The sequence below is a fragment of the Gekko japonicus genome, unplaced genomic scaffold, assembly GCF_001447785.1.
Source record: "Gekko japonicus isolate JY-2015 unplaced genomic scaffold, Gekko_japonicus_V1.1 scaffold5, whole genome shotgun sequence".
In the NCBI taxonomy this organism is placed as follows: domain Eukaryota; kingdom Metazoa; phylum Chordata; class Lepidosauria; order Squamata; family Gekkonidae; genus Gekko; species Gekko japonicus.
In genome coordinates, this window is record NW_015168652.1 from 2,843,814 (window position 1) to 2,860,524 (window position 16,711).

At 41.0% G+C, this 16,711-nt stretch overlaps 1 protein-coding gene across 1 annotated transcript in view; it reads left to right on the forward strand.

The window, feature by feature from the left end:
• RSBN1L (round spermatid basic protein 1-like) overlaps positions 1-5,583 on the forward strand; it is a 66,351-nt gene extending 60,768 nt beyond the window's left edge. Inside the window, exons 6-8 of the mRNA XM_015415068.1 lie at positions 3,049-3,216; positions 4,443-4,551; positions 4,638-5,583. Coding sequence (XP_015270554.1) covers positions 3,049-3,216; positions 4,443-4,551; positions 4,638-5,231 — 871 coding nt within the window. The 3' untranslated portion in view covers positions 5,232-5,583. The remainder of the gene's footprint in view (positions 1-3,048; positions 3,217-4,442; positions 4,552-4,637) is intronic.
• Positions 5,584-16,711: the final 11,128 nt, after the last annotated feature.

The window sequence follows — 16,711 nt, forward strand, 5'->3', positions numbered from 1 at the left end:
CTTGGGAGTTCTCCCTGAACTCCCGTGGGGGTGCCGAACCAGCGGCACCTCTCCCCCTCGCTGCTGTGCGGTACGCCTCGCCAGAGAACTGTGAAAGGCGTCCGCCATCGTTGTGTCGTAGACCCCGCCTCCAAATACTTGTAATTCTGACCAGCATAGGGGGTACACCAATAGAGAAGTGCCTGCTCAAATGATGCTATTTGTTTGGCACCAATTAGGGATTTCTTGAAGTATGGATCATAATGATGTCATTTGGGGTATAAGACCTATTGCCCTTCTTGGTTGGGGCAGAATACAGCTTGGTGTTACTGGTTGCTAAGATATCCAGTCCTGTATTTTCCTGTTATTGCAATAAACAGATTTTTATCCGACTTGCTGGACTCCAACTGTGTGTTCCTCATCCAACCCCAGGAACACACGGGGCACAGATTTGGGCATCATCTATGTACTCACTTTATTCTTACAAAACATACATTACTCTGTAGACCATGATATATTGTTACATCTTACGTTATTATTTGGAACATTTAATAAAATGTCATTAAAAAAACCTCACTCAGACATAATCTAGGCAGCCTAGTAGATGGTAATTAAGTAGATCCTTGTGTATATGGGCCTTAATAGAGGGAAGCCTAGCTTCAGCATAAAGAAGGGGTATCCCTAGGAAGGCCTCCAAAATTTGTTGAAAAAATAATTTCAAAGAATTTGAATAAGCTACATACCAAATTTCACCAACATATCTTAGTAATTGGGAACACAAATGGCCTGCTCTTTCCCAGTATACAATTTGAATAGCTTGAACAATTTTAGAAGTTAAAACTAGGGGTATGTAAGGAAAACAAATCTATTTTTTCAGATTCAGGTATATCAGACCCGAAAAATATTGGTAAATACCAAATTTCCCCAGTCTGTTACCGGTATAGTATTTGGATTGAGAAAATATTTGGTATTTCTGAATATATTTGGGTCTATCATACCCATGGGAAGAGAAGGGAGAGTGATAAGGCATGTTTAAATGCCTTCCCTCCCCAAGTTGTTGGCCACTTCCACTGGTTAGTTTCACTCCTCAATAGTTAGGTGTTAGGTTTAGGCCATTTACTGGCTGAATGGGAAGTGGAGCTCTTAGCCAGTGCTAAGATCTACAGTCAGGGACCTAGACATTGGTGGGAAGAAGAAGAGACTGCATGCTTGATTGCATATGCTAAATAATTGCAGAGAGAGAGACAGGATGGCAGCTTAAGTACCTGCAGTTTGTTCACCATAAATTATTGTCAGATCAGTTGTGTGTGTATGTGGGGAGGCTAATTTTGCATGCAGTAAACAAAATAAGTGGTGAAGAGATGTGAAGGAGAAAATGGCTTTGTTTATATACCAGAAAGTAAGATAATTTTCAGCATCTTGCATCTAAGAGAAAATTAGATATCCAGAAAGCAAGAAAACAGCCCTTACTGTTAAGTCAAAGACAATAGGACTGTAATATGTACATCTTACATTCCATCAAAGTTCAATAAACTGATCTATGAAAGGCAGACTTACTTTCATTATTGCAAGAGGATGAGGAGGATTTAATTTTCATCCTGCTGTGTCCCATGCAACATGGATGCTTTGTCCGTCCCTGTAAGATATCTCTGGGATGAACTTGGGTGATGTTGTTTCCCCCCCCCTACCAACAGATGAAATTAGAAGTTTGCTGTCTTCCCTTCTCCGATCTAGCAATTTAGGTTCTGGAGCCCTTTTCATCAACAGTGTCTAGCCCTTCCTATCCATAGTTCTTTTGTGGTGGTGGTGGTATTAAAATATTTCTGAATATTTATTTATTTATTTATTTATTCTCAGATTCGTACCCCGCCCTCCCCGCAGGGCAGGCTCAGGGCGCCATATAATATTCCATTATATGGTGGCAGTTCAGCCAATCATTAGGGAGATCTCAAAGATTATCTTGTGTTTTGTGTATGTGGCATCCTCTTATTGGGGAGGACTGGTTTTCACTTTAAATTATACTTTGTGTTCGCAAACAGGGTAGTTTCTGCTGCCACCAGGAATTTAAACAAATTCCAAATCTTCTCTCATTAACTGCTGTTGGTAATGTGACCCAGGGCTGGGCTTTCAAAGGTCTATGTGGCCCTGAGGGTTAAACTTAAACAAAATAAGAACAAAATAAGATGCTGGTTAACTTTAACTGTTTTGGGGAAGAGAAACTGGTAAAATAAACTGGCAAGGTATCCCACACAGTATTTTGATCATAAGATCGCTCTCTGACAGGAATCACTCTTTCACTGGATAGCCACACTGGCAAAGCTCTTTGTATTTTTGACTTTCTTTCAGATCTTTAGAGTTTCACTTTTGAAGACTTATATACTGCACTCTAAACTCTTTAATTTTCCACACAGGCTGTGTCAGCTCACTCTCTGACTCCAACTCAAAACTCCAACTGATTTATCTAACTGACTTTTCATAACTCTTCAAGACACACACAGAGATTCATTTCAAAACAACTCCTCCCACACTCTGTCATCCACCAACCACAGCACACTTCTCTCTCTCAATCACTGTACTCTGCTATCACTGCACTCTAACCAAACATTTAAAGAGACACAAACACTCTTGAAACAAGGAATCATTACAGTGTATTTTTAAAAATTCCTGTGACATGTTTGGCAAATTTTGTTAGGGCACATCTGAGCTTTTTTATTTTGTTCATAAACTGAATAAGCTGAATATCCATAAGCTGAATTTGGAATATAAAACTATCATTATATATTGGTTCTGTCTTTAAAGATGGGGCAGACACTGTCACAGAATTTGAAACCTGTTTCCTTGTAGAAATCTAATTTATGAAACCAAGAAATCTAAACAAAAGTAATTAAATTGAAAAATTAAATTGAAAAATGATGATGTGGAATGATATGCTTTTATCACTACATAAAACTCAGACTAGTGTTTCTCTTTATAGTGTTCTTTTTATTGTCTATATGCTGTAATTGCTTGCTAACTAAACCGTAAAGAAAAATTGGACTTAATGTCTGTATGTCTGTACTTTTTTAACAGAACTACCAATGAAATAAAAAACCTACAGTACCTACCTCGTACTAGTGAGCCTCGTGAAATGCTCTTTGAAGACAGGACTAGAGCCCATGCAGATCACATAGGACAAGGCTTTGAACGACAGACAACAGCTGCTGTAGGAGTATTAAAGGCAGTGCATTGTGGAGAGTGGTATGTATTTGCCAGTGTATTCAGGGAAAACAGCAGAACATAACCTGTGTATTTCTTAACAGCTATTCTAGAGGGCCACTTCAGGGGGGAGCATAATAGAATACAGCTCCCTCAGTGCTCAGACTGTAGGTCACTCTTGCCTCTAGGCTGGCAAGTGGAGAGGTCAGATTTGACCTGGAGGCTCCATGTTGCTATCTTAAACCTATTTCAGAGTTAGTGCCGTGTATATGTTCATATGCCTAATGTTTGTATGCTTGTCTTGATGTGGCAGTAACAGATCTGCAGTATCTTTGGTATTAGTGAATTCCTGTTACTTGTCTGTTTTTTGGAAATGTTCCACATTGGTGTTTCATGTGATCGGTAAGTAGACTGGGGTAATAAACTTCTGGAATGGAAGTGTCCCAGTGACAGCTGAGAAACTAATACATGTGTTGTACACTCAAAATGCATACTTTACACCCTTCAGAGTTTTCTTCTGTTGTCATAATTTGTTTTAGTTGCTTTGTTAAGTTAAATGACTAGACTACTGTAGCAAATCAAGATCCCAGTTCCTTAAAACAGAAGTGTTGCATATGAGAAGCAGTTGTCAAATGATTCCTGTGATTAATGTCTTACTCAGAACTTTTCAGCTTTTGCATATTTTTCTAAGAGAGTATAGGGGGAAAAAGAGTAAAAACTGATGTATCCTGCTTTTTAATATTGATTTTTATTTGTTTTATTTTTGAAAAGCAGTTGTGTGAGTTTTTTTGCAGTTATAATGAATTGTTGCCTGATGTGTAGAAAAAGTTGATGATTTCTCTTTTTTAAAGTGTGTCATTTAAGTAGAAAGCTAGATTTTTTTTAAAAAAATTCTGTGTTGGCCATGAATTGAATCTGAATTAAGTTCACTAAATGACACCTTTAGCTCCAACCCCATAAGCTTACCGTACCTCTTGGTTTTCAGGCACACTGGAAAAAAGGAGGGTGTTTTTCATTCGGGGGTGGTTTACACTACTATGCTTTCTCATGCAGAATTGGCTGAGATCAACTGATAGATGTTAGTCATTGTTGCTACTACATGTATAGAAATATAAGTAGTTTCAGTTGGTTTCTGTCTTCTGCATGAAGCTTCTGTGAAATGAAGAGCACCTTCCTTCTACTTCAGAGTATTTGTGTTTAAAAATATTTGCAAACAATCTGTTAATTTTTTACAGTGACCCTGATGGCTCCATTTTTTTCTTGCTTAGGGTGGAACAGCCTCGAATAACCAAAGACGTAATTTGTTTTCATGCAGAAGATTTCTTAGAGGTAGTTCAACGAATGCAGTTAGACTTGCATGAACCTCCACTCTCACAGGTATTTTTCCTGTTAGATTAACCATCTTTGACTACAATTGTTTTTTAATTCTTGACAGTTATTAATTTTCTTTTCTTTCTCCCCAGTGTGTCCAATGGGTGGATGATGCAAAACTTAACCAATTACGAAGGGAAGGCATTAGGTATGCCAGAATACAGTTGTACGATAATGATATTTATTTTATTCCAAGGAATGTTGTGCATCAGTTTAAAACAGTTTCAGCTGTGTGCAGTTTGGCTTGGCATGTTCGGCTCAAGTTGTACCACTCAGAGGGAGAACATAAAACCATCCATGAGAAAGGCCCACCAACAGAGCCCACATCTTCAGTGCTGGGACTTCAGACTGACAGTGTAATCCATGCAGAAAACAAAAATTCCTCCGAAGAAACCAAATTTTTAGGCAATCTACACTCTAAATATGTAAAACAGGAATTTTCATGCACACATCCTGAACCTGCTGCATCTCACTGGATTAAAGAGGAGCCAATGAAAGTTAATCTTCCAGAAAAGACAATGGCCCCGAGTGCCACGGAATATCAGAATGTTAATGCAAAGCTGGGTCACGTTCAGTCTGAAACTGACTCAGAATTTGAACCTGATGACAAAGACTTGCAGGACAGCTTGTGCCCGGAGGATCGCATGAATCTGGAGGACACAAGACAGAGCAGTCCAGCATATTGAAGTCTGCATGGCAAGAGAGAAGAGGACTTTTTGTGTTGAAATTGTTTGTATATATGTTTGTAAATTGCTTTTAAAACCTAATGACATAATAATGTAAAGATGCTTAAATTCTGTGAGGTAAGTTTGGTACTTACCTTCACATCTGTTACAGAAAATAGTTTATGTAGCTTTGTAACATTCCTCAGTGCCTGTCCATAACTGTGAAAGTATCAAAGCACTTAGGGCCAGATGCACTGTAAACACTGCAGGTGTAACATAAAGAAGTCTTTAAATATGAGTTGTAGGTTTTAGAGTAGAGCTGACATTTAACATATATTTTTTGTATGATGAGCCAGAATTCTTTTTGACAATTCCAGGCTTTTCCATAGAGCTTATTTATACCAATTTTTTTCTTTTTAATGTGTCAGCACTGTAGTGTAAATAGCCTTTTTTTTAAAAAAGATCTTTTTAGTGTGATTTATATTGAAATGTGAGCCACTTAATAAAGGTTCATAATAACAATAATGGTTTTATTTTTGGGTCCCTAAAAATAATCAGCCCAGGTTTTCTTTTTTGCTTAATGCCTACTCTTGCACAAACATGAATATTCTTGCGTGAAATAACAGAATACTCAGATATAAGCATAGAGTTAATCTTTGCACATAAGTAATCTTGCTGTTGAATTTTTCACAGAGTCCTGTTATGGGTACTTGAGAATTTTAATATTTATTTGGAAGAACAGTTCATGTAGTGGTTACATATGTGCGAAACAATTCTTTAGTCATAACTTCCATTGACAGTTGTATGATATTTTAATTGTTTTATGTTTTTGAGCCAAACAGTCATTAGTTACAGCAATCTTTTGCAAACCCATCAGCCTAGATGTTGTGCTGTGCTCAGAAAAGTGCACACCACCTTGCGTCTAACGTCTTTCGTTCTTGCTCTTCTGCATACAGGAAACATTGGCAAATGGTCAAAGGAAAGTTGTGAAAAAATTACAACTGTTGGAATGTTTTGGTATAATGGAGAGGGCTCCTTGTGAACACTGGGTATAATTCTGGACATCTTATGTTTTGCAGTCAGAACACTAGACAGATGAGAGAACTGCCAAGCTGTTGAGAAAAGGGTCCAAAAATAGAAGGAAGGCCACTTCATTGTGAACTCCACCAGCGGACAAACCTGGTCCGACTTTATTCTTTTGCTAAATGCACGAGCCTGTTTTCAAGTTTTCTGTGATGTCCAAAAGTGGCTCTTTGGGATCCTAAGTATCATAGTACAAAATCATATATGACCATCACTAACCTTTTCCCCCCAGCAGTTGTGTGTAACTGCTGCTGGGAGGCCTTTTGAATACAAGGATCAGAACCTTAGTTATGTACTAAAATGCAGTTGGGCATTAGGGCTGTGTTGGAGAGTTCAATGTATTTTGAATCATGAATAGCCCATGGTGGCCTTTTTTAAAAGTTTTTTTAGTGGCTGCACGTTTGTCTAGTTTGCCTACCCTGTAAGAAGAAAATGTTCATTCCTGCTAAGTCAGATCATAGTTTGAAAAGGAGTTAACATACACAGAACAGTCAGTTACATTATAATACAGCAGTACTGGTGGCAGTTTTAATAGTATTTCTTACAGTGAAATTTTGGTAGATACAATTTACTCGCAGTCCATAACTGAACACGGACAAGCGCCATCTTTCACTGTTGAATTGGATATACTTTTGCATGAAGAAAACAGGCAGCATTCTGTCACTCAGTGTGCTGAGACTAAAAAAGAAGCTCCTGTTTTGTAACAAATTGCCTCTTTAACAAAGTAAACTAGAATTTAAGGCAATGTGCTTGTTAGGAGAATCATAAAGAATCACAACTTGTTAGAGAAAAGGGCCCCAGCTTCAGAAATGCTCTGTCTGAGAAAAGTGGTATGACCAGAAAGTTTAGCTTTGACATTTTCCTCAAGGTCCTGGTTTTATATATCCAAGGAGTTCTTGACATGAGGGCAGCATTAAATCATGCAGTTTGCACTTCCATTTTGAAACAGAATAGTCCTAAAAAGGCTTTACAACATGAAATCATCATGGAGAAATAGAAGTGACAGAAGGGAATTATAATGCCAAAAGTTGCTAGAGCTTGCACAACACCAGGAGCTGTGAGTTCTTAATGTAAGGACTTATACATTTATAAATGTATCCTACTAACACTGTCAAAACACCTTTCAGAATTCCTTTTTCAAATTCTCGGTGGGATGGGAAAGTCTTTCAGGGCTTGAAAGGATGAGTCCTAACAATTAATTGAAGCCTGGAGCATCCTCTGCTTTCAAGGCCCCCAAGGGCATCTTCATCAACTGGGTTGTCACTGGCTGCTGCTGTTTCCAGCGTCAGCTGACCTTCTAGCATTGGTCTCTTTGCTGTTCTTCTCCAGTTAGCTGTGTTGCAAAAGTAGTCGCTATGTGATTGAGAATGCTTTTTTCCCCCAACAGAGGCTTAAGCTCTCCCACTTACCCCTTCCAAATCACCATGGCACAGACGGAAACCCGTTCCAATCTCCCCAGCTTGGTAAAGAGCAAGTAATACTCTCAGCCATCTGTATTCTGTATCATATGGTTTTTGCCACACTTGGCTTCAAGTGAGCATTATTAGAACTTGCACATGCTCACTTCAGTATAGTGAAGCTAGAATTGTCACAGTGGTTCTTCTTCATGGTTATGGTACATCACACTAATAGGATTTCAGATGTACCTACTGTCCACATTTGGGACATATAAAAACTAACTGAGTGAGATCCCACCAGTGTGACTGCACAGATGACCTCTTGAAGAATACCAGTTACAGGTAAGCAAACTGTTTTAATCTGTTCTTCCTAACAGTCTTGAACAGTCTGTGATCCTTCAGTAAGTGTTAGTATTGCCTGCACTTAAAACTTTACAGTTTTGATATCTGTGTATAGCTGTATTTCATCTGCATCTGGCCCTAGAACATTTTCCAAAATAATTTACAAGTCTCTGTAACTCAAGATGTATCTCATGAAAATTGGTAACTGATCTGGTACTCACACAAATTCCCAGACTTGGGAAGTTTTTCATAATGTGAAAATGTTACTTGTGTTCTAGGATAGAATGGAGACATGGGTTCATACTAGTATATTTCATGGAAAGGTCTTTACTAATATGAGCATTATTATTTAACTCACTCTTAGCTATATTTCTTTAGTGCCTACTGTTGGTAAATCCAGTTGGCACATCAGAGCGAATAAAAAATAGCAAATGCTATAATTCAACTTGATTTGATTACTTTTGTCAAGTTTGTTTTCAGATTCTTGCTTGCTGCTCTTCCTCCTATTTTCTTTAATAAAGACTAATTCCAGCAGGTAGCTATGTCAGCTTGTTGCACCCAAAATAGTGAAGTCTTGTGGCATTCTAAAACCCTTATGATTTTATTATGGAATAAGCTTTTTATGTCAGAGATCACTTCATCAGATGCATGAAATGTTACATTCAGTTGGCAGATTTATACCTAAAAGTAAAAAAGCAGAAGTGGGTTTGTGTGTGGGGGGGGATTTGGTGGGTCTTCTAGCGGGATCTTGCTTTCATCTGTTCTACAGTAGTGTAATACAGCTGTATCTTGGTAAACTGGACCTTGTGGACTCTCTTTAATTTCCCTTGCTCTTCTGCTGTTTGTAGCTTTTGGCTTCATAGGTCTGCCAGTTGTGTTTGACAGTCCATGTATCTGTTGAAGGTAGTGTCTGGCTTAAAAAAGCTTGTGCCAAAAATAAATATGTCTTAAAGGAGCATGAAGATTCTTATTCATTCCATTGTTTAATACTTACAAATACTTACAAAATCTGGATTTCTTAATTTCTCATAATGCTAATGGTTCTCTCTTGGTCGACTTAAATTCTTTCTTATTTTGGAGTGGCCCTGGCCCTGGTTGAGACACGGCAGATGTCTTCTGGGCCGGGGACTACTAAATGGTGCTGGTGTGAAGAGCGCAACCTTCTGTGATGGCTTAAAGGACTTAGACATATTCAGACTTAATGATCTACCCTATCATGTCTATGTAGTCCACTGCCCCTCAGGATAAGCAGGATGTGGACTGGAGTTAGCTGGGCGGCATGAGGATGCCACCTCTCTAGAGGCTAGATCGGACCCACCAGTCGCCAAATCATTAAATATGCTTGTCCAGTTTGGCACATGTATTGTGGTGGTAGATAAAGTACATTAGTATCTTTCTTAAAATTGTTTTCATTGAAACTAGTTTCCTATTGTATTAAATTCTTCGGCCAGAAAGCATGAATGTTTAGCTATTGCACGTGTACCAAAAGTAGCTTCTTTATTGCAGTTGTTACTATCATAGAAGTGATGGACTGTAAGGTGGTGTTTGACAGCTACTTCCCAAAGAGTTATCTACAGACTTCTGAAATAGTTTACAATGCCCAAAAAAAATCCACTTAACCAAAGGAGATTTTAGATAGGCGGATTTAAGCCAGTAAATTTTATTTATTTATATTTATTATTAAATTTATATCCCGCCCTCTCCGCAGACGGGCTCAGGGTGGCTCACAGTCAAGGGCACCATGTGCCAAATATAGTACACTAAAAACAGAATAAAAACAACCATGTTTAACAAAATAAAGTGCTCAATGATGTTGATCATCCGATCAAATCAAGATGGTGACTTGTAGGCATTACCCAAGAACCCGATTCAGCGGTGCCAATCCATCGCGATACTGTGGCTCGATCTTTATAATGGGCCATCCCATTACCCCATTGTTACCATAAAATAGTTGTTGTTGGTGTTAGTGGCGGCTCCTAATTGGAAGCCTGGCAGAAGAGCTCCATCTTACAGGCCCTGTGGAACTGTGAGAGGTCCCGCAGGGCCCTGATCTCCTCCAGGAGCTCGTTCCACCAGGTAGGAGCTGCCACTGAAAAGGCCCTGGCCCTGGTTGCCGCAAGCCTGTCCTCCCTGGGGCCTGGGTTCACTAATCAGTGTTAATTAAGCCCCCAACCATAGTGCTCTCTGGGGTATGTATGGGGAAAGGCGGTCACTCAGGTATGTCGGACCCTGGCCATATAGGGCTTTAAAGGTAAATACCAGTACCTTGAAGCGAATTCGGAATGCTATTGGCAGCCAGTGCAGTGCTTTCAGTGCAGGCCGGATGTGCACCCATCTAGGGAGACCCATCAGGAGCCTGGCCACAGCATTCTGCACTAACTGCAGCTTTCGAATTTGCGACAAAGGCAGCCCCATGTAGAGAGTGTTACAGTAGTCTAATCTTGAGGTGTCCATTGCATGGATCACTGTAGCCAGGTCGTCGCGGTCGAGGAAGGGAACCAACTGCCAAATCAGCCGAAGGTGGTAAAAGGCCGAGCCGGCAGTTGCTGCCACCTGGGCCTCCAGAGTTAAGGAGGAATCCAGGAGCACTCCCAGACTCCAAACCTCCGACGCTGGCACCAAAGGCACCCCATCGAAGGTCAGGAGAGGGATCCCCATCCCCAGACCACCCCGACTCAGGCACAAGACCTCTGTCTTCGCTGGGTTTAGTTTCAACCGACTCAGTCTAAGCCAACCATCCATGGCTTGCAATGCCCTGTTCAGATATTCTGGGCTGGAGTCCGACTGGCCACCCAAAATCAGATAGAGCTGGGTATCATCTGCATATTGATGACACCCTAGCCCATACCTCTGGGCGATCTGGGCAAGGGGGTGCATATAGATGTTGAACAACATCAGGGACAGCACTGCCCCCTGAGGCACACTGCATTCAAATGGATGTCTTTGAGACTGCTGTTCCCCTAGCGCCACCCTTTGTCCCCGACCCTGGAGAAAGAGGCAAGCCATTGAAGGGCAAGCCCCTGTATCCCCGTGTCGGCAAGGCAGTGGGTCAGCAGCTGGTGGTCGACCATGTCAAATGCGGCCGACAGATCTAACAACAACAGTACTGCCACACCGCCTCGATCCAGATGCCTCCGGAGGTTGTCAGGGCGATCAGCACTGTCTATCCCATGCCCCGGGTGAAAGTCGGACTGGAAGGGGTCGAAGGTGGAAGCGTCATCCAAGAAACCCTGTAGCTGTATCACCACCACCCTCTCAATTAATTTGCCCAAACAGGGCAAATTGGAAACCGGACGATAGTTGGCCAATTCGGTCGGATCCAACGATGTTTTTTTCAGGAGGGGGCGGACCATCGCTTCCTTGAGTGCCCCCGGGAACCACCCCTCAGAGAGGGACTTGTTGACAGTCTCCCTTAGGGCACCTCGAAACCCCTCGGGGCCCACTTTAATGAGCCAGGAAGGGCACGATCAAGGCTGCATGTGGTTGGGCGCACAGATACGAGCAATCTGTCAACTTCCTCCAGGCTGAGCGGGCTAAAACAATCCCAACTCAGAATTGAAGATGTGCAAGGGGCCTCGAGTTCACTCACTGTTTCAACTGTGGTGGGGAGATCGCGGCGGAGCGCCAAGACTATCTGCGAAGTAGCTCGCAAATGCCTCACAGCCAATATCAAATTCCCTAGTGTTTTGCCTGCCCTGTGGCAGTGCTGTTAAAGACTGAATTGTTCTAAACAATTGGGCTGGGCATGAGCTTGCAGACGTAATTGTGGCCGCATAGAATTCTCTCTTAGGGACCTTGGTTGCCATCTCATACGATCTCATAAGCGTCCTATAAGACGCTCTTGTTGCCTTGTTGTCTCTCTAGCCGTCTTAGCTCTTGCTTCATCAGCCGCAACTCCTGGATGTACCAGGGAGCCAGCCTAGATCGAACGCACAGAGGGTGCCGGGGAGCAATCTCGTCGATGGCTGTGGAGAGCTGGCTATGTCAGTCCTCCACAAGTTCATCCATCGAGCCGCCAGGGGGCCTTGGATCCCGCAGAGCCATTTAAAGCCACTCTGGGTCCATTTGGCTCTGCGGGCGAGCTAAAATTCGCTCGCCGCCTAAATAGGGTCAGGGTGGAACATTCAGACAGGCCTTCAGGGCATAGTGGTCTGACCATGGTACTGCTAATGCAGTAATCCGGTTCACTATTACTCCCGCCGTGAAGATCAAATCGAGCGTGTGTTGGAGTCGATACAAATTAGGAGAGTCCCAGTACTGCCATGGACGATACTATGTCTGCTGCCTGACTGGAAGCCACGTCATCGGCATGGACGTTGAAATCACCCGGGACCAACAGTCTAGGGTGCTCCAATGCCCAGCCTGATATGGCAGGCTACTGTGTTTCAGGCTAAACAGTTGTGGAACAGAAATAGCAAATTGTATTCAGAGGTAAGATTCACTCTACTGCAGTGTTTTTCTCTAATCTGCTGCATCAAGGCTAGTTCCAATCATTTATCTGCCTGGTCAATATACTACTCCTGTGGCTGTATTTAAATAAGAGGCCCTTCAAACTCTTCACTATTAAAAAGCAAACAAACAAAAAATCTTACACCTTCTGCTAAGCCATAGCTGGAAAGCAATAATTTTGAGAATTTCATTCTGGTTCCATTGAAAGTGCATTACAGAACCACGCTCTACCCTTGTAGTCTTTCAGCTTCATAGGCCTTAGGCCGGACATGGTGAGGAATCTGGGCCAAAGAGAATTACAAACAGCACTGGAGAGTAAAATTGTATAACTTTAGGAATTTAAACATCTTTGGGGATTTTGGCAAGAGTGTTCTTAACATTTCTTCCAGTGAATAAATGTTTTCCACTGAAAGATGTCTGAACTGCTAGTGTACCAGCAAGGGCTAAAATGCTGGAGTTGCACAATGGGGTCATTATAATTAAGGTGTTCAAGATCCATGGTTTTTTGGGAGAAGGGTACACTAGTCTCTAGCAGAAGATTTCTACATTATTGTGTGGGGTGAGAAATGAATGTTGGAACTGCTATTGAGGTAGGTTAACCAAGTAAATCTAAAATTAAAGGGAAACATTTGTCACATTGAGTTCAGGTGCCCCTTCTGGCCATCCCTTTATTTAAGAATGGCTATATTTATTGTCTCTGCCTCTCTAGCCCCAACAACCATATTTTCACTAGGGGAAACAATGGAGAGGTAAACATGAGCACAAAATATCAGTAAGAAACAGCAACAAAGGGGAGGGGTCTGCTTTTGAATGTGGTTTTAGGAGTTTGAAAAATTGAAATATTTTTTGAGGAACTGCTCGAAACGCTGCTGGTGTGGTTGAGCTCCTTTGATACTTGCTTATTTTGGACCGCAGTCATTTAAAAAAATTCTCTGTGACATCTTCAGAAGATGATGGCTTGTTGCTTCCTTGTGAGAACATAAAACATTTATCATGCTTTAAGTTTGATATTTACCAAGATGCTTATGTAGCCTACAAACTAGTTGTTGAGTTTTAAGCTAGTGGTGGTTTTTAATGGAAAACTCTTTTATCAGGTTTGGTAGAAGATTCTGAAGCAATTCAAGCAGCTGTTTTTTGGATTGATAAAAATATTCAGCACTATGACTACCATATAAAATATAAACAACATTATACAGTTTGTTACATACATGTATATCCCTCACCCAGTTCATTGCCATAGTCACTGTGCATGAATATCGGGTATGATCAGGCCTGCCACAGAGAATCTTAAAGCTCACAGAAGCACACAATATGCTCCTCAGAGCTCAGCTCTGAGAAGGAGCAGGAGATAGAGCTGCTAGAAGGGTGAGTGTTTTTTATTTGCTTTCAACAGGTGATTTAGCTGAGAGGGTACTGTGGGGGGGACTGTTTGGAGTGAGAGGGTGAGTTTTGAGTTGTTGCAGAGTCCTGGCTGTTTGAGATAAGGTGAGAAAGGGGCATTATTTGACTGTAATTGAGTGCCTGGGTGATTTTTTTTAAACTTTTATTTTTGATTTTTATTAGACATTACATCCTCACAGTTCTATATATCTAATTTCCAACAGATGGCGCCGTGTGCGGATGCTTATTCCCAGGAAAAGGAAGCTCCCTCTGGCCCAGCAGGTTTTCTTACATATTCAGTAGTCTACCAGTGCCTGCAGAAAAATCCAAAAACTAGAAAAAACCCTTCAGGGATGGCTGAATTCCCCCCAAAACCTTTTGAAATGGCCTCTGCAGGGATCTGCTTCAGACATCAACTGTGTGAGAGAGGTTAGAACGTTCAGGGCGGGGGAGGAAGAGGCTTCTAACCGGCTCTGTGAGTCAAAGGGTGTGGGGGAAGGGCCCTTTCCAGGCCTCCTTTGGCCTTTCAGGGAGGGAGGGAGCCTTTGGGCCTGGCCTGGGGAGTCCCTAGAGGTTTTGAGGTAGGATTGGGGAAGGGAGAGGCCTCAGCTGGGTATAATGCCACAGAGTCCACCTTCTAAAGCAGTCATTTTCTCCAGGGAGACAGATCTCTGCTGCCTTCAGTTCAGTTGTAAGTCTGGGGGGGGGGGTTCCTTCAGGCCCCACTTAGAGGTTGCCAATAGTTTTGTACCTTATTACATTTCCACCACATGTGATAAAATGTCCCCACATTAGATTTACATTTCCAACATTGATTGGATACATTATTATAACACTTAGCTATTTTATCCGGGGACCAATACCATCTGTGGAACATAAGGGGAGCGGTGGCACGGGCATATCCCACTGTCTTAACATCTAAACTGTGTTAGTTCAAGCCCCGCACTGGTGTGAGCAGCCAGCCTGTTGTCCCCAGCTCATCGTCCACCCAGCAATTCGAAAGCTTCAGTGAGTAAATAAAATGGGAACCACTCCTTAGAGAGAGTGGGCACGCCAATCTCCCTTGTGGGAGGGTGTTAGCTGACGGCTGGACGTCCTGGTCGAGGCTTGGAAGGCGAAATAGCTTCTCGGCTACGAAAGAATCCATGCAATTGATGTTTTGGCCAGGTGGTGGCAGTGTGGCAATTGACATACGGGTCCTGAAGCCTGGCCAACACGCAGCCGTGCAGAAAATGACGGAGCCAAGCCAGAAGACGTCTATACCGGGCAGTGACGGCGTGTGCAATTAAAAATGAATATATGTTGTCTTCCCTATCCCCTACAAACGTTGTTAGTCCCTTGTCTATATTGAGTAACTGTACATCGCTTTGAGCTAACTGGGGAAAGTGATTAATAAATGGAAAGTATTATTCTTATTTTATATACATTTTCTTTGTATGAGACTGCTCTCATGTATTTTACGGATTTCCATGTTTTAGACCATTGTTCTATCTCTATATTTCCCCCCAGATCTTTCATCCATGATATCATCACTTCTTTAATATTTTCATCAAATTCAAAGTCATTCAATAAAAAAACGTAAAGTTTCTGAATTAGTTTGTCGTTTGAGGACAGCCATATTTTGTCAAGTTCATTTTTTTCATCTTCAAAACCTCTTACTATATCTTCATTATATCTATCACGTATTAATGCGTGTTCCCACCAGGATAAGTTGTTTTCACATAACAGTTTCTCTTCTGTTTTTAATTTATTATTTTTTTCTAATAAAGCATGATCATTTCCTTTTTTACTCGGTGATATAAGTGATGGTTTTGTAAACGCCTCAAGCGGGGAAACCCATCTTGGAGTTTTCCTATAAAATCTCACCTTTATCTCATTCCAAATTTTATTTAGTGCTCCTCTTAACGCATGGCTCTTAGAGTGTATTTTCTCTTTACCATACCATACATAAGTGTGCCAACCCATAAACAAGTCGTGACCCTCGAGTGCTAGGGTCCTCCTATTATCCAACAAAAATTTTATCCAGACAAGGGTGGCCGCTTTGTAGTACATAAACCAGTTCGGTGCATTCATCCCCCCTTTTTCCTTTCTATCATGTATTATTTTCCATCTTATTCTTGCTCTTTTGGGATGGCATATGAATTTTTTAGTAATTTTATCCAGCTCCTCAAAAAATTTCTGATTCTTTAAAATAGGAATGTTTTGTGCTAAGAATAAGAATCTTGGCAGTATATTCATTTTTACTGCTGCTATTCTGCCCATAATAGATATAGGTATATCTTTCCATTTTAACAGGTCATTTCTAATTTCATCTGACAGTTTATAATAGTTATCCTCTATTAAAGATCTACATTTATTAGTCAAATTTAGACCTAAATATTTGACTTTTTTTACAAATTCCATCTACGTCGTTTTTTTTGATTTCTTGTATCTGTTTGACAGTTTTTCTATATAAGCTTCGTTTTCTTATATTTTATTTTAAGACCTGCTACATTTCCATAAGTTTTTATCGCCTCCAACAAAGAAGTTATGGATGTTCTCGGGTTCTCGAATATCAATAACAGATTGCCTGCAAAAGCCAATAGTTTAAATTCTTCTCCCTTTATTTTTAAACCGTTTATCTGATCATTTTTTTCATATGAAATTATTCAAAGATTCTAGCACAAAAATAATAATGGCGATAGCGGGCAACCTTGTCTCGAGCCTTTCTGACTTTCTATATTATTAGTTGTATTCCCATTTATGAGTATTTTAGCATATTGTTTTTTTATAGATCGCTTTAATCATAGTCAAAAAGTACTGACCACATTCAGCTGTATCTAAATTTTGCAATAGAAATTCCCACGATAA